General features: G+C 42.9%; 1 protein-coding gene across 1 annotated transcript in view; it reads right to left on the bottom strand.

Moving 5' to 3' along the window:
• Positions 1-1,153: 1,153 nt before the first annotated feature.
• LOC311060727 (SH3 and cysteine-rich domain-containing protein 2-like) overlaps positions 1,154-19,315 on the bottom strand; it is a gene marked incomplete at both ends in the record, with an annotated part of 66,500 nt that continues 48,338 nt past the window's right edge. The window contains 7 exons of the mRNA XM_084079030.1: positions 1,154-1,252; positions 2,142-2,279; positions 5,003-5,054; positions 13,947-14,035; positions 16,600-16,655; positions 17,601-17,664; positions 17,995-18,107. Coding sequence (XP_083935156.1) covers positions 1,154-1,252; positions 2,142-2,279; positions 5,003-5,054; positions 13,947-14,035; positions 16,600-16,655; positions 17,601-17,664; positions 17,995-18,107 — 611 coding nt within the window. The remainder of the gene's footprint in view (positions 1,253-2,141; positions 2,280-5,002; positions 5,055-13,946; positions 14,036-16,599; positions 16,656-17,600; positions 17,665-17,994; positions 18,108-19,315) is intronic.

The raw sequence follows: 19,315 nt of genomic DNA, 5'->3' as shown, positions 1-19,315 counted from the left end.
TTGCTCTTGTTTTTTGAGAGAGAGAGAGAGAGAGAGAGAGAGAGAGAGAGAGAGAGAGAGAGAGAGAGAGAGAGAGAGAGAGAGAGAGAGAGAGAGAGAGAGAGAGAGAGAGAGAGAGAGAGAGAGAGAGAGAGAGAGAGAGAGAGAGAGAGAGAGAGAGAGAGAGAGAGAGAGAGAGAGAGAGAGAGAGAGAGAGAGAGAGAGAGAGAGAGAGAGAGAGGAAGAAAAGAAAAACATGAAACCTTTTAGAGTCTCGGTGACACATCAATCCATGTCACAGCAGCACAAACATGGAAATGCTCTAAGCTGCAATTTCAGAGAACAACCTGCGATCTGTTGTTCCCTTTTTCGCGACCCTACACGGCCTATGTGTTCAGTCAACTGTGCCATGGGACGTACCAAACCAAATCCAATCTAGGGGTCTGGGAAAAGGGAATCAATCAATGAAAAACAACAAACACATTTTCACAAGCGTCTTTGACAAAATGGCTACAGTCTTTGATAATCCTGTGTTCCAGGTTCATTCTGCTTAGAAAGTCTTTCCGCCTTCCGTCAGAACACTCGGCCAGGTTCCGAGCAAAAGTCTGCGGCCCTCCTCTTCTTCTTGTGGTTATAAAAGCACATGTCACGTGTGGTGACAGCTGGTGAGGTACCCCCACGCCGTCCGTTTTCTACATTACGCTACATACGTTTTTTTTTTTTATTATCATAGCTCTTATATTCGTGTATGATTGTGTACTTTGTGTGTATGCGTGCAGCTTTTTGGTGGCCTCTACGTAATGCCACGACAAGGACGTCGGGGGGCGTACGTGCGCTACCGCTCGAGTAGCTCTAAAGAAAGTCGCCCCTTCCTTTACGTCTCCTTCTAGAAGGTTCCGTAGCTGCTAAAGCAAAAAAAGCGACAAAGTGAGCCGAATTCCCGCTCGGTTCTTCACCAGCCAGGGGTTTTTTTTGGTCGAGTTTTTATTCACCCCGTACAGTTCGTATGTGGTGGAATTAAGGGTTTGTCGCTGTTCTGTGAGGTGTCGTCGGGGGGGAGGGGAGGGGGGGGGGCGGGCGAACGCTCCTGAGAAACCCTGTACGGCTGGTGAACGTCACAGGACAGAGTGAGGGTCTTAAGGGTGTATTATGGGGACCGCCGTGTCTGCCGCGATCATATCTCCAGGAGGTACTTGACGGGGACCAGGCCCCTCTTCTTGCCGCTGCTCAGCCGCAGGAAGCCGTCCGCCTCCTCGCTCTTCCCCACGCAGATCTGCACGGGCGGGACGGAGAGAGAGAGAGGAGGATAAAGTACTTAAATGTTTTACTTAAGTAAAAGTATCAATACTGCAATGTTAGAAGTACTCTGTTACAAGTGAAAGTCCCGAATTCAACATTTACTTGAGTAAAAGCACAAAAGTATTGGCATCAAAATATACTTAAAGTACAAAAAGTAAAAGTACCAAAGTATTTGAAAATAGCAGATCTTCAAGCTTGTAGATCGGCTAATTTCAAATAGCCTATGCATAAAATATGGCTAAAATGGGTAATGTGTGTTTTATGATGTAATGACTTATATATGCAAAGCAACTAGTAATTAAAGTTTTCAAATAATTGTAGTGGAGTAAAAGTACGATATTTGCCTCTGAGATATCGTGGAGTAGAAGTAAAAGTATCGACAATTGGAAATATTCCAGTAAAGTAAAAAGTACCCAAATAATGTTATTTAAGTACAGTACTTGAGTACATAGTTAGTACTTAGTTACTTTACACCACATGGCGACAGAGAGAGAGAGAGAGAGACGGATGAAAGGAGAAGAGACGGAGAGAGAGAGAGAGAGAGAGAGAGAGAGAGAGAGAGAGAGGGGGGGGGGGAGGAGAGAGAGGCAGTGATGTGCGGTGACGAACAGCGCCGGTGCCTTTTTATTATGAGGCTGCTGCAGTGCAAGAGGAGGTCGTCAAACGCTGTCGACAACAACCCTGGAGATTTTTCCCTGCATGCATTTGCATACATTTGCAAATATATTCAAGGCTTATGAGTGCATAAAGAGAGTGAGGAAGGGCGAGAGGAAAGGGAAGACAGAGTGACTGTGTGTGTGTGTGTGCGTGCGTGCGTGTGTGTGCGTGCGTGTGTGTGTGTGTGAGAGAGAGAGAGAGTTTACCTGGGCCTCTTTAACAGTCATCTGGCCTTTCTCTCGGTTGCCTTGGAAACCAGAAGTGACCTTCCATACGCGCTCGCCGGGTCGAACCCGCTGCACAAAGTTAGCGGGGAAAAACCCAACCTTGTCTCTGCTCTTCCCCTGGTAACACACGCACACACACACGCGCACACGCACACGCACACAGACACGCACACACACACACACACACACACACACACACACACACACACACACACACACACACACAGCACACACAGGCAAACTCTTAGATTTCGACTGATATAAATGTTTTAATTCACGTACCAACTGTTCTGACCTGAACCGTTAACATGAAACATTTAGTGCATTTGTTTCTAAAAAATCCTCTTGCATTCAAGATGAATAAACCGGCTCTCACCACCAACAGTTGTTCTGGTGCCAGAGTGAATCATTACGATTCTCATCCTCCACAAACATTGTTATTCTTCCTGTGGTTATTTCCTCTCCCTGAATAACCCATTCAATCCGGGGTCGCATCTGTGTCATTGTTAGATATCTTTGGCTATTAAAAAATATCAGATATACAAGTTCATGAGCTTGTAGATCTGCTATTTTTTGAAAAATCTTGAAAATGTGTGCAAATCTTTGAATATATACGATTTTTTAAAGGGAACATTTTTGACTCAAATCTTTGCTATGATCTGTATTTGGTCCGTGGCCAAATACATATCATTTTGGGGGTCCTTGACATGAAAAAGTTTGAGAACCACTGATATAGAAACATACGTTTTTCAAAAAAAACTTTAGAAGACATTTGTAGAATCCCCCAGCAAAGCAAAGATTTGAGTTGAAAATTATCGCTTTAAAAAATGATATATATTCAAAAGATTTGCAGAGATTTTCACGATTCTTTCAGATCTACAAGGTGCCACGCACTCGGTGCCGCACTTTGAGCTTGTAGATCTGCTATTTTTGAATAGCCAAAGAAATCTAAAAATGACACCGATTCTTTCCCGGTGTAACTGGGATAAGCTGTCAGCGTGGCATTGCGATCTGTCTTTGAGAGGCAAATCTATTTTTGACGTCGTTATGCTTTTCTGTCTATTTTCAGACGTGTCCGTGTAGAGAGACAGGAAACCAAGGGCAGAGAGAGTGCAGGGACGTGCGAGACGAGACGGGGGATCGGACTCGAACCCAGGTCGCGCTCACAAGGAGCATATGGTCCGTGCGCCGACTGGCAAAGCCACCAGGCACCCCTTGAGAAGCTAATCTGAAGGGTAGTACACATGGTTCAGGTTCCAGATTCCCAAGGTTTCTGTTTTGTTTGGCCCTCCAATTCTCCCAAATTCTCAGTCTTCAGTTCCCCTGCTATGCAGGGTTATAAATCCAATAAGCTCACAAGCAATGCTTCTAATTTTACATGTTAAAGGGATAGTTCACCCCCAAAATGACTTTTTTTTAATCTATTAGTCACCCCATTGAGACTTGAATTCATGGATATTTTCTTTTTCTCGCATTCCTAAGTCAATAATTTGATGACCGGCAGCGGTTCCGGTAGGAGACACAAAGTGTCTCCTTTTGTGTCTCCTACCGGAACCGCTGGAACCACTGGTCATCAAATTAAGTCTCCATGGGGTGACTAATCGATAGAAAAAAAGTTTTTTTTGGGGTGAACTGTCCCTTTTACCAAGGAGAAACAAAAATGTATTCTACACAGTGTGTTGTTATTGTTTCTTCTTCTTTTTTCTTTTTTTTAGCTTTGAAGACATTCAGCCTGATTTGTTTTGTCTGTCCCCCATTAGCGCAGTGAATCTTCTATCCTCTTAAGATCTTCTGTTTGCTCATTAAAAGCATCTTTGGAAACCTGCCCTGCTCTGATCCTCATGCTGACTAAAGCTTAATACGTTGTCTGAAATTATGCTAAACTGAGCAGCCATGAGTGCCGCTCTTTGAACTCGTCCACATCTCATTTCTGTCGCCTCTGAAAGTACTACTTCTATCCTATCATCTTTGGATGTCTTTACTCCTGTCCTTTCCCGTCTTTCCTTTCATCTCTAAATGTCTCTATACCTCCGTCCTGTACTCGATTGAACATCACTGCTCTGATGGGGCAGCTTTAACTCGTCCCAACGTCATCAGGTCTGTGTAAAGGGCATTTGTGCATGCGAGGGTACATTTGGGCAATAACGTTTTATTGACCGGACACGGCATTTACCAAAATATATTTTTGCAAGTGCTACGGTGATGAAACGGGAACTATTGATTTGAACTTTAACCCATTAAGACCGGGAACGCATCTGTGTCATTTTAAGATTTATTTGGCCATTCAAAAATAGCAGATCTTCAAGTTCATAGCGCGGCACCGAGTGCTGCGCTATGAACTTGTAGATCTTGAAAATGTGTGCAAATCTTTTGAATATATATTATTTTTTAAAGCGAACATCTGTAACTCAAAATCTTTGCTTCTGGGGTTCTACAAATGTCTTCTAAATCCTAAAAAATGTTGCTATAATATCAGTGGTTCTCAAACTTTTTTCATGTCAAGGACCTCAAAATGATATGTGTTTGTCCGTGGACCCCCATCACAAAATATTTTTTACCAGGGACCCCCCCAGAAGCAAAGATGTGAGTTAAAAATGTATATATATATATATATATTTGCACACATTTTCACGATTTCTTTTTTCAAAAATAGCAGATCTACTGTACAAGCTCATAGTGCGGCACTGGGTGCCGCACTATGAGCTTGTAGATCTGCTATTTTTGAATAGCTACAAATAAATCTAAAGTGACACAGATGCCTTCCCGGATTGAGTGGGTTACTGGAGCCCAGGTGGGGCTTTTTATTGCGTTAGATAAGAGTTATAATTTTAATGACTCACCTTCCACCAGTCTTCATTGGAGTCGTCTGTGACTTGAACTCTGTCGCCGGGCCTGCAGAGGAGAGGAGAGGAGAGGAGAGGAGAGGAGTCTGTTAGAGTATTGGTTCTCCCATTGTCAAAGTGGGGTCCGGGGGGTCCTTGGGGGGTACCAAGGGGGTCCCCAGCAAAACTAGTTAATATGGCGTCATTTTAACCACTTTAACCATATTTTATACTTTGGCTATATTCAAAAATAGCAGATATACAAGCTCATAGTGCGGCACCGAGTGCCACCCTATGAGCTTGTAGATCTGCTATTTTTGAAAAATTGTGAAAATGTGTGCAAATCTCTGAATATATATTTTTCAAGCGAACATTTGTAACCCAAATCTTTGCTCCTGAGGGTGCCTGGAACAACATTTTTTTTAGATGGAGGTCCGTGGCCAAATACATATCATTTTGGGGGTCCTGGAGATAAAAAAGTTTGAGAGCCACTGTGCTCTAGAGGAGAAGGCAGATAATGAGAGGAGAGGACAGCACAGAACACCGCCAGGCAGGAATTGCTTTTCTGCAAGAAATTATCATCATATCAGCATTTAAATGCAATCCCAAAGACACAACAGATGGACACAAGGCCGTAGGAAATATGCTGATAAGGGGACATTGACAAAAAGTGCACACGCACACGCACACGCACACACACACACACACACACACACACACACACACACACGCACGCACATACACGCACACACACACACTAGTGTCCTATAACTTGAGGTCAGTGAACCACCCAAAAAAACACATTATTTGCTTCCCTTATACCGGTTTCACTTCATAGCTCCATCTCACTCCAACTTTATAACACAGTGATGTGGTGTGACATGATGTAATGTACAAACACGTATTCTGTCTGAAAGAGTGTTGTCCTCTTCTTTAAATAGACCACACTGTCACAATTTTCAACTTTATCTCTACGTATTTAAAATGTGTTTGTAGGGGCTAATGTGTGTCTCTGAAACACAGCGCAAAGTTTTGCCGGAAAGTGTTGCCTTCATGTCCTTGTTTGCGGTGCAAACCAGTGACCCTGACTTCAGAGAATATGAATGAGGTTGATACGATAGCGGTCAAAGACCGTAATGTTTGTGCCAGGCCGATGCTTGCCTGCAAAATGCATCGTGGGAATTGTAGGAACACTGAGATGGACAGCTGTCAGTATGGGTTGTATTGTATCGTTTCACTAGACTTATGAACTGAAATCCACATCGAAAGCATGATAGTGTCTCTTAACCCTTTAGGACCGGGAACGCATCTGTGTGTCATTTTAAGATTTCTTTGGCCATTCAAAAATAGCAGATATGCAAGCTCATGCCACGCTATGAACTTGTAGACCTGCTATTTTAGAAAGATTGTGAACATTTGTGCAAATCTTTGAATATATATTTTTTTAAGCGAACATTTTTAACTTCTGGGGGTCCCTGGAACAAAATATTTTGATTTTAGTATTTAGAATACATTTGCAGAATCCCCAGAAGCAAAGATTTGAGTTACAAATGTTCGTTTTTAAAAAATATATATATTTAATATTCTCCCAAAAATTGCAGCTCTACAAGCTCGGTGCCACGCTATGAGCTTGTATATCTGCTATTTTTGAATAGCCCAAAGAAATCTAAAAATGACACAGATGCGTTCCCGGTCTAAAAAAAGTTTAAAAAGTGACCGATAGTCTCCCTGTCTTATGATGTTATATAGTTGTCTGTCATATTCTTTCTCTTACTGGTACCATTTCTAAGTACTGTAGTTTACACATTCGCAGCAAGTGAATGTGTGCAATTGATCGATGGATAATTAGTGGTGTGAAAGCACTTTGGCGAGGCGCTACTGTATACCTGGCTGTGTGCAGCATGCATGTACATTATGCATGAGTCAGGAGAACGTCAGCGCCGCGTGGGACCGAGACCCTAGCACGGTACTTTTGCACGCCTAATGCACACGCACACTTCACCCAGCTGGGTGCCTCCCCATTGTCCCACTGAGGAGGCAGATGGCCTGTGCGTGTGTACTGTATGTGGTAGGTGTGTGTGTGTGTTTGCACGTGTGTGTGTGTGTGGCTCTAGCTGGGTATGCACACCTTCTCTTACGCCTGATTACTCCAGCAATTCTCTTCCCTACACACACACACACACACACACACACACACACACACACACACACACACACACACACACACACACACACACACACACACACACACACACACACACACACACACACACACACACACACACACACACACGTCTGATGAACTAGACTGCAGTGGAAATCTGTCTTGCACTGAAGGTTCAGATAAATGATGGGTGAAATGTTGCTACAATAATCTGGTTTCATTCGTATTGCTTTGTTCCGTTCCTCAGAGTGCACGGTTGCACACACGCACACGCACACGCACGCACACACACACACACACACACACACACACACACACACACACACACACACACACACACACACACACACACACACACACACACACACACACACACACACACACACACACACACACACACACACACACAGTGACACAGGTGTACGCAAAGGCCTGCCCTGGGTGTGCATTATATAAGGTGATCAGTTATTGTTGGGGGGGGGTTTAATGTACTGTAATTATATACAGTATCAGTAGTAGTTAGTAGTCTAATGTATACCCTAACCCACACATTTTATTTATTTTATTTTCTTAGAAAATAAAATGGCACTAATCCCACATTATTTCTAAATCTTACTTACCGAAAACAAATTAAAAGATGTCCTTCTAGACTTTCTAAATGCTACCCAACTGATCCCACATTCTCACTAAATCTTACTGGCTGAAAACAAATGAAAGGAAGGATGTCCTTCTAGACTTTCCAAATGTTTCCAAATTGACGGCATCAAATTCTGACCATGAAACGAGTCACTTTGTGGGCGCTGCGATGCTCAAAACAATGTATCTACAGTTTTACACAGTAGCAACAGAGTAGACTACGGCGCTGCCTGTAGCCTGAGTTATACAAGATAATGACGCATTGTACGACCATTGTACTACGGAGTATAAGTTTAACTATACAGAATGATAAATCGGACCAAAACTTGTGTAGTGTGATCCTGGCTTGAATAGGCTTTATGCACGGCAGCCATATTGAAAAGAAGTTGGGCCCCTTCCCTTACTTCCTTCACAGGTGTCACCAATGATACTAATTAAGGCTCTGTTCCATTGTGGTCAAACAGAGTCAGGGTGCTGATATTGTACACGTTGGCTCACTGGAAACACTCTGCTACACCAGTGGGTCTCAAAGTGTGGTCCAGGGACCCTCATGGTTCCTTGAGGAGGTTCCAAATGGCCCCTTATGGGTCTCTAACTCTGAGAGTGTACAAATGGAACCAAATGGGCCCTTACGGGTCCATTTGGTTCCATTTGTACACTCTCAGAGTTATGGGGGTCCTTGAAATTAAAAAGTTTGAGAACCGCTGTGCTATACACTAAATGGGACAGAGCCTTCATTAGTATCATTGGTAACACATGTGAAGGAAGTATAAGGAAGGGGCCCAATTTCTTTCCAACATGGCTGCCGTGCATAGAGCCTGTTGGCTGTGATTGGCCAGTGAGCCCAGTTCCCGGAGCACGCTGCCCCTAGCCAACCAACGCACTCCCTCAGCATGGGAGTGTATCCTCTGCCCCCAACCCTGGGGGCAAATGTTTCTTTTGCTGCTATTGGTGTTGTTACTGTTATGCAATGTATTGCAGTGGTTTTCAACCATTTTCATATCAAGGTCCATTATTTATTATTGGGCATTTGAGCCACAGGCCACCATTTGATGAGATTTTGCCTCTCAGACCCAAAACTTAGAATATTTAGTTGTCGTTTGATAAGATTTTGAACCATCTTAATCACTTGACTCCAGAGATAATGTAACCGATTTGCATGATGTTTGGACAAAATATGTAGGAGTAATATGAAAAAGAAAAGTATTGCAAAAATCGGCCTCCTGGTGGCGCTGTAATAGGATATTCAAAGGGTGGCATTTGATCCTCAACGTAGTTCGAATGTGCGTTCAAAGTTTCACCGCCATCGGGCGCTGCGTTCATGATTTGCGGCATTTTGTTCAAAACGGGACGCTCCGGCGAACTTTAGATGTCAATCTTAGGTAAGTTTCATTGGATTTCATTGGATCAAATCGACAGGAAGTGGAAAACACACAGCCTAGGAAACAGGTGAATAAGAAAAATAGTATGGAGCACTGAGGGGAGAGTGCTGGCAGGTCTGAGTACTTGAGTAAAAGTACAAAAGTATTGGTATCAAAAGGTACTTAAAGAACCAAAAGTAAAAGTACTAAAATGTTTGAAAAAAGCAGATGTACAAGCTCACAACGCGTCGCGATGCGACGTGTTGTGAGCTTGTAGATCGGCTATGTTCAAATAGCCTATGTATAAAATAGGGCTAAAGTGGTTAATGTATGTTTTACAATGTAATAATAATACTACTACTACTTTGCACTTTTGCAGACATATTATGTCTGCAAAAGTGCAAAGTAAGTAGTAACTAAAGTTTTCAAATAATTGTAGTGGAAAGGTAAAAGTACAATATTTTCCTCTGAGATGTAGTGGAGTAGAAGTAAAAGTATTGAAACGTGTAAATACTCCAGTAAAGTGAAAATACCACAACATTTTACTTAAGCACAGTACTTAGAGTAAATGTATTTAGTTACTTCACACCACTGGCCACGGGGGCACCCACTTTGAGAAACCCTGCCCTGGGAGGTAGTTAGTTATTGCTCCACACTCCCTAGGAAGCAGGGAGGGAGGGAGGGAGGGAGGGAGGGAGGGGGGGGGCGGGCTTTATAAGTCCTCCAATTGTCAGCCCCCCCCCCCTCCCCACCCCACCCACACTCTCAGACAGACACACACAGTTTGTTACAAGCTCTGCAATGATTGTAAGTAAAAGATCAAAATAAACAACTCATAATGTAACGTTACTCCACATGAACGTTGAGTAGAGTTGTCAGTGTTTACCAGAGTGGTGAAAGCTGCTAAAACATGCTTGTGACAACAAGACATTGGAAACAGAAGTGCATTATCTCTATCTGACCAAACTGACTTTCTACAGGTGACTTAGCTTAGCTATTTAGCGGCTTAGCATTAAAGGAATTGATGGAATTTGTGTGTTTAATTTCACTTTTATTTTACTTGGTAAAGCAACAACTAGTCAGGAACAACAAGCATTGTTGTGTTGTGTGATGTGATTTGAAGTGAATATGTTGTATTGTTGAGCTGTGTTTGATTGTGATGCTAAGACAGGCTATGCAGGCCTAGACAGTGGTGTAAAGTAACTAAGTACATGTACTCAAGTACTGTACAATTTTGAGGACATTTTACTTTACTGGAGTATTTAAAAATGCCAATACTTTAACTTCTACTCCACTACATACCAGAGACAAATATTTTACTCCACTACAATTATTTTAAAACTTTGGTTACTAGTTACTTTGTAGATTTGGATTATTATTACAAAACATACCACTTCAGCCCTATAGCCTATATAGTTAGGCTATTTGAAAATAGCCAATCTACAAACTCACAACGGGTCACATCATAACGCTTTGTGCATAATGAGTACTTTTACTTTTGGTACTTTAAGTATATTTTTGTGCCAATACTTTTGTACTTTCACTGAAGTAAAGTTTGAATACCGGACTTGTGCTTGTAATAGAGTATTTCAAAATTGCTGTATTGGTACTTTTACTCAAGTGAAGATTTTGAGTGCTTATTGCACCACTGGGCCTAGTAAATCACTTCACACATTCATCAGGATCCTGGATGGCTTGGTTCCAGGCTTAACATAATTTATAAATAATATTTGCACACGTATAAAGTTACAATTTAATGACTTTTAATACTAAATTGGCCAAATGGTCAAATATTACGTAAGAAAGAGGCAAACATTGTGAAAATAGCCGATCTACAGGCTCTACGTATACTAGGCTGTGTATGCTGGACAGGATACAGTACACACATACTAGGCTGTGAGACGGAGGTTACTTGAATTAATCTTAATTTCTTTCTTTCTTTCTTTCTTTCTTTCTGATACTCAAGGCTGGCAGAGGTGTTGCAGGGGACACACCCAGTGTAGTGAAGCACTGGGCTTCACTACTACAACTAGGAGGTCTAGATGACTCTCTAATGTAGTCTTTTTTTATTTTATAAACACACAAACACACCCCACACACACTTCCACCCACCCACCCACCCATACACCCCCACATACATACATATGACAATACAGATGACATCTGCATCGTAGATGCCCAGAAGACTGACACCCTCCCAGACCATCCACCTCTAATAAAGTACTGGTGAAGCTAACCGGAGAGATGTAAAGTACTGGTGAAGCCAACCAGATACGGAGTACGGAGGATGGAGATGGCGGGTGACGCCCGCTGGAAGGCTCATCCGAGGATGCCCTGCCCTAGAGAACGAGATCTGGAGATCTCTCTCTATCCTCTAGAACACCGAAGACCTTGTCCTTCTCGGGGGTTTCCCCTGAAGACGGCTGATGAAGACGACTCAAAGTAGGAACCTCTTTAGAACTGTCACGATTATGACATTTTACTTGACGATTAAATGTCGCTCAAATAATTGCGATGAACTAGGCCAAATTAATTAATTATTGCATAAAATTGTGTCTGTCTTAGTAAACAAAAGGTGCACGGGTCAGATATGACAAATAACTTGCATAACTCAATAACTTTATACGTGGAAATAGCAGTCTGCTATTTCCACAATTTTTGAAAATGTTTGAAAACATATGAACATTTTTCAACATGGAAATTATTATGACGATTATCCAAAAAAGTATTGCGATTATCTGAAATACTTGTGATCAGGTGAATATGTAATAATTGTGACATACTTAATTTTACCTTTTCCTTTGCTGGATGCTGCTGCTGCTGCAGCTGCAGTTTTAGTTGTATGATGTTTTTGTTGTATGCTGTTCGTGTTTGATGCTGTTTGTGTGTTGTTCAAGATGTACAGTAGCTCTGTTGCTGTCATGTTGGGGCCCGGTGTGGCAGTGAAACCTGTTCCGTGACAGTTGGTTTGTGGCTCTGGGTGCCTCTGTGATAGAGACAATTTGCATGATTTTTTTTTTAGACATAGTCCTCTGTAAATCCGGACCATTTGAAAAGGTCATTTTTTGGTAGGTACCAAAAGGTCACTTTTTTTCTGGTGTAAAGTGTGTGGGGTGGGGGGACCAAATTTCCCACCCCACCTCAGCATCTGTCAGACTAGTGGCGCACCTCCTACTGGCTCCAATACAGGTCTCCGCCAGGTTATTGTGGCCTCGATCCTGGTGGTGCTATAATAGGCCAATGTGAAAAGGGTGCCATTTCTTCTTAGGCCTTTCAATCGGACGCTGCGTTCATGATTTGCTGCATTTTGTTCTAACCCTAGCCAATAATGCAAACTTTAGATGTGAATCTTAGCCAATCAGGATGGAATATGAAAAATCAAACAGATCCGTCTTGATTACATGACTATAGAGATCATGTATACTGATTTGCATGACATTTTGATAAAATGGGAAGTAGTAATATAAAAAAAAATGTTTTACATAAGTCGGCCTTCTGGTGACACTATAAAAGGCAGATGTGAAAAATGCAGGGCAAAGGTTTTTTCTTGGCCTATAGGGAGTGCGCATACAAACACAGATCGGTGCAGTTATAGGTAAAAACACGAATTGGCCTGTTATAGCGCCACCATGAGGCTGATTTATGTTGTTCAAGTGGCATTTCTTCCTCGGCATAGTGGGAATGTGTGTGCGAAATTTCACGGAAATTGCATGCTGTGTTCATGATTTGAGGCATTTTGTTCAAAACGGAGCACTCCTGGCACTTTTACTATTTCATATTCCATCAGGATGGAATATGACAAATCTGAAAGAGCTGTTTTGTTTAATGACTATAGAGATACTGTGTAGCGATTTGCGTGATGCTTGGACAAAAAAGGTAGGAGTACTGTCAAAAAATTGTTTTGCAAAAAGCGGCCTCCTGGTCGCGCTATAACAGGCCCATGTATAACATTTGGGGCAGAGGTTCTGAATTGGCATCCAGGGAGTGTGTGTGCACAGTTTCGCTACGATCAAGCCAACAGTGCCGGAGATTAGCTGTACACAGAAAGACAGAATGACACACGGACGGACGGACTGACGGACACACGGACGGACGGACAGGGTGCAAAACATACTCTCGCCATGCCTTTCGGCCTGGCGGAGACAATAACTCTTTTTTTGGGTGAACTCCTCCTTTAACAAAAATGTAACTCTTGAGAACGTAAAATGAAACCAAATTTGGTTTAATTTTACGCTCTCAAGAGTTAAAGATCTATAAGGGTCCATTTGGTTTCCAACTCTCCATCATTTAGCTGGGGACCACCTGGAAACTCCTCAAGGACCACTGGTGGTCCCCGGACCACTGGTTGAGAACCACTGATGTATTGTATGTATTGTATTGTCTTGATGAGTACAATGAACCCCTATAGAAACAAGCAACTCAGGTTTTTTTGTGCTATCCTTTTAGCAGAGCTTTTGTGACTGGTACCGCCGTACTGTTATCAAACATGTTAATAGTAGTATTCAATCATTCTTCAATCAATAAATCAATCAAAACCACTTTCATGCGGACCGCGAGTGACAGGCACACAGAAGGCTGGTAAAGAGACACACGGGGCTGCAGGACAGCCGGTTAAAAGAAAGTTTATGGAGTCTTTGACGGCCCACCGATGCGGCAGGCCGGCCCACCGGGATTTGTCCCAGTATGCCAGATGGCCAGCGCCACACACACACACACACACACACACACACACACACGCCCACATACGCACACACGCCCACATGCACACACACAGAGAGAGCTTGTATAGAGCAGGACTGACTGTAGTTCCAAGTCGTTTTTCTCCTGGGGCAGAAACTTGTAGAGTGCGGCGTAGGTATGGATGGAATGGATCTCCACACGCTTCGATGTCTGAGGACAGAGAGAAGGAGAGAGAGAGAGAGAGAGAGAGAAGGGAGGGAGAGACAATTAAGACCAGTGAACTGTATCTTGTGAATTGAAAAGCCTTTTTGAAGGAAAACATAATTTGTGTTATATAGAGTGTTGAGAATTGTGTACTATAACAGTGGTCGTGGAGAAGTGTTTCAAAGGCTAGAAAGACTGTGTAACGTATTGTAACTTGTGCAGTTGTGCATGTTTTTCACTTAGTCTTTTTTTACATCATAAGCTATAGAATAGAATACTTTCTATTCAATTTTTATTTAATTCCATTTTTTTGCAACCCCATTTTTTTCACCCAGTGCCAATTGTCTGAGTAATCCTGGGCGCTACACTCCCTCTGCCAGCCTAGGGAGAGCCCAGAGCCGAGCTCATGCCTCCTTCAATGCATGAGAGCTAACGAGCCTTCTTATCACCCGACAGGGGGGAGTTTCCCCGGTTGGACGTAGCCGCTGGAAGGAACATGTTATTCCAACCAGTTCCTTCCCCTCCATCAGGCGCCCTGGCTGACCAGGGGGAGGCAGTATAGAGACCAGGATTACTGCATGTTTTTGTGAGGGTACCTACCCTAGGGGACACGGGGAGAACAAACAAACTCCACACAGAAAGGCCCTTTCGCCAACCCCACCTAGGGTATGGGCACTGAAGAATAGAATACTTTCGTCACAAATAGATTTAACAATTTCTTGCAACAAATGGAATGCAGTTAAACTTGGCGTTAATGGCTCCGCTCTTTAAGATGTTCCCTAAATCTTGCTAAGCAGCATGCTAAGAAACATCAGGGAACGCTATGCAAAACCCCCCACAGGTATACAAGAGCAGGCCCATAGCAAGATATTTAATTAGATTAACTTGCAAACTTGAATGCATTTTAACATCAAAGCCAAAGAAATTTTAATTCAGTTTAGAGCCATGCAAACGTTGAATTCCAGTTTACTTTAGAGCCAATGCACACGTGAATTTCAGTTCAACATTCAGTTTAAACTTTTGAGGAACGCAAGACTTATAATGCAAGAATGCAAGAACTATAAGGTGGAGGCTGGGGTGGTGGAGGCAAGCTTTGCCAGCAGAAGCAACAGCGTGTGGCAGCAATAGACCATATTCACACGGCGGCCATATTGGAATTTAACATTGAAAGTGCCGCCACCCGGGGTGGCTACTTTCATTGCCTTCATAGAAACATGGCCGCCGTGTGAATATGGTCTATTGAAAGGCAGAGAGCCAGTGTAGGAGGGAGCCATATTTTAAACGGACCGCCTTGATGAGGGAAAGAGCTGTGATTGGTGTGTAGAAAAGCGTGGCTGATTGAAAGCAATCAACAGGCTGACAGCTGATTACAGCTGAGGCATATATGACTCCTGTGCCCTGCATGAGCTAACACAATGCTTCATTTTTTTTGCAACAATCAAAAGCACAGTATTACCCAGTAAAAGTGCCAAAATGATAATGAAACATACAGCACCAAACCATACAAAAAACACAATCATAAATACTCAGTGGTGGAAGAACTACTCAAATATTTTACTTAAGTAAAAGTATCAATTCTGCAATGTAGAACTACTCTGTTACAAGTGAGAGTCTGGAATAAAAAATGACTTGAGTAAAACTATTGGTATCAAAATGTACTTAAAGTAAGTAAAGGTACTAAAATGTTTGAAAATAGCTGATCTACAAGCATTGTGAGCTTGTAGATCGGCTATTTTCAAATAGCCTATATCAAATAGGGCTAAAGTGGTTAATGTATGTTTTATAATGTAATAATGTATATCTGCAAAGTAACTAGTAACTAAAGTTTTCAAATAATTGTAAATGACTTGAGTAAAACTATTGGTATCAAAATGTACTTAAAGTAAGTAAAGGTACTAAAATGTTTGAAAATAGCTGATCTACAAGCATTGTGAGCTTGTAGATCGGCTATTTTCAAATAGCCTATATCAAATAGGGCTAAAGTGGTTAATGTATGTTTTATAATGTAATAATGTATATCTGCAAAGTAACTAGTAACTAAAGTTTTCAAATAATTGTAGTGGAGTAAAAGTACAATATTTGCTTCTGAGATGTAATGGAGTAGAAGTAAAAGTATAGACAATTGGAAATACTCCAGTAAAGTAAAAGTACCTCAAAATTGTACTTAAGTACAGTACTTGAGTACTAAGTACTCATACTTACATACAATATACTTAGTTACGTTACACCACTGTACATATATAAGCTGTTTTCTCAAAAGCTCAGTTCGGTGACAGTCGGTGTGAACGTTAGACATCATTATTTGGAGTGCAAAATGACAGGCATCATGGGGAAGGCTGAAAAAGAAACACTCGTCTTCACGGCTCATGACTCAGAGTTTTCTTTCACCCAGTGGCAGAGGATGAAACATGAGGAGCGTGACAGAGGATAAAAAGGGAGAGAGGGGGGATGAGGGGCGAACGAGAGAGAGAGAGTGAGCGAGAGAGAGAGAGAGAGAGAGAGAGTGAGAGAGAGAGAGAGAGGAGAGAGAGAGAGAGAGAGAGAGAGGGGGGAATGCTGACTATACACACCTTCAAGCTTACCCTGTCCTCCGAATCAGCCTTCTCACTTTCAGGAGGGGTTAGAGCTGGAGATACACAAATACAGAGAGAGAGGGGGGGGGGGGGGGGGGGAGAGTTTTCATGACAGAAATGGTGCGAAAGAAAGCGAGTGACGGACAGGAGAGAGAGGGGGAGAGAGGGAGAGAGAGGGAGGGAGAGAGAGAGTGAGAGACGTCTTATCACTTTGTGATAGGCAAGTCAAAGACAAGGTCACAGAAAGCATTAGCCGCGCACGGATGATTCTGTCTCTTGGGACTGCAGAGAGAAAAGTAGAGAGAGAGAGAGAGAAAGTGCACGCACGCGCGCACGCACGCGCATGCACCCATAGATCTCTCTCTCTTCTCTCTCCCCCTCGCATTAATGAAATACTTTGACATTTTGAATTGCAGTGGGCCGTTTGTCTCCATTGGGCACTCGTCCCATTGTGAGCTCGGGATTTGTCCTTCGCTTTTTTTTGTTGCAGGTCTCGCTCTGTTATCTTTGGAACCACCGTGTGGCTCTCATTTGCAGTGTTTAATGCCGATACTGGGAGGTGTCAGGAAAGCAATAACGGCGGATGTTGTTTACCGTGATTGTGGACACCGAAGTACATTTACTTGAGTAATGTACTGTTTTCTGAGTATCAGTACTTTACTTGAGTCTTTGCCTTCTTGGATGCTTTTATTCCTCTACATCTCTAGGAAGGGGAAAAGTACATGAATTAAAACTTCCAATTCTGAAATTATGACACCTCTGCTTCTCGTCGAGAAACTATAGGCTGTATACAGCACTGTATAGGATTGGTTCTCAAAGTGGGGTCTGCGGACCCTCAGGGTTCCTTGAGGTGTTTCTAAATGGGCCTTTAGGTCTGTAACTCTGAGAGTGTACAAATGGAACCACTGCTATGGTATATTGACCAATACTTATCCTGAACTGCTGCTGTAGTTCAGCCTTTTTTACAAGTCAGAGCTAATGAAGAAAATTATACTCACTTCCTGGAATGGGTTCCTCTTCAGCTATTGGCTGGCTTTCTAGGCGGTCCTCAATTTCTTCCGCCTACAGCAGAGAAGAAGAGCAGAGATGAATGTGGCATGATGAAGATGTACAATGTTAAAATTTAAGATCTATTTTTTGGTCTTTGAAATGGGTTTAAATGATGTGTTTAGAATATGTAAATGGCATACGTAGATGCAACTGGCAGGGGACAATATTTATGTCCCCAAATAAGTTTCATAGGGTTGGGCTAGGCCCATAGGGCTGAGGGTAAGGGGATATAGAATGAATATAAGTCAATGCAATGTCCGCAGAAGTTTGCAAAAACAACATGTGTGTGTGTGTGTGTGTGTGTGTGTGTGTGTGTGTGTGGGGGGGGGGGGGGGGATGTACCTCGTGACAAGGTGATTCAGAGATGCTACTGAAGCTAGATCGACTCATCTGAGCCAGCGATGTCCCATAGCGCAATGCCTCGTACACAGGGTCAACACCACCCTTACCTGCCTCTGCACACACGCACACACACACACACACACACACGCACACGCACACGCACACGCACACGCACAAAGACACATAAAAGGCATGAGGTAATTAAACAGCGTATACATAATGTCCTAAATGACACTCCTTTAACGTTAAAATGGTAGTGTTTTGCCAATTATTTGGGGGGCCCACTTGCGATACCCTCACAGCCCAGCAGTGGTCCCCGGCACACAGGTTGAGAACCCTGGTGTAAAAATATATATTAGAGGGGAAAGTCTTCATTTTGGGGAAGGACACACCGGCAGGTGAACTGACCGTTGAATAACCCAGAAAAGCACTTACTTAGTTAGTGTGGCACCGCTGCAGTTACAGCAGCAACACATACACTCTTTAAAAACGATTTTAACCACTTTAACCATTATTTTATAACTTTCCTTATATAGGCATAGAGGTCGGATCTGTGGCTCTGGACAACCAGATCTCTGTATCCGTCAGTGCTTGTCCCTTGTATGCCCATGTGTATGGAGATCGTTTATGTCATCATTATATGCCCATATATGGGTATTCCCCCTTCTGTGCCCATATATGGAGCTGACTGATTTGTTTGCACCTGTTGCCATGACGACACATTGAGGTGAGGCAACACACTCCATATTTGGGCGTAGCTGCATTGGGAACTTTGTATATGGTTATAGCTGTGCCTGCGTGAATCGGTGTCGTTACACATGCATGGCAACGGATTGTGTTACGTGTGATGTCTTAGTGTCAGAACAGAATCTGGTCAACTTATATAAGGTGTTGCACACGTCGAGATATGCAGCGAGAGAGAGAGAGAAAAAGAGGGATTTAATATGTTGTGCTGGAGGGTGCCCATGAGAGATCTGGTGCGTCCAAGAAGGCATAAAGAGTCACACTTGCTTGCTTGTACTGCTCTGCCAGCGGGGGACAAGGTGTACTACTTTGCAGGGAACTATGACAGGAAGATCCACGATGTGGATCAGATTGTTGTGAGCGTCTTCAACACAGTGACTTTACGCTGGATGAAGTTTCCCCCAGAGACAACTAGAAGTGGAGGAAGACGTCCTGTTAAGGTTCCCTCCACGCGCTGGGGCCACTCAGCTGTACTGATAGAATATATCGTCTACATCTGGGGCGGTGTAGTGAATTGTAACAGAAAACAGTTTTTCAACCTCAACGGGGCTATCTTAACAGAGGACCACTGGGACAA

The sequence above is a fragment of the Gymnoscopelus microlampas genome, assembly GCF_963454915.1.
Source record: "Gymnoscopelus microlampas genome assembly, chromosome: 14".
NCBI lineage: Eukaryota > Metazoa > Chordata > Actinopteri > Myctophiformes > Myctophidae > Gymnoscopelus > Gymnoscopelus microlampas.
Note: the sequence above shows the minus strand (reverse complement) of the source record. Positions and strands in the feature narration are given on the sequence as shown.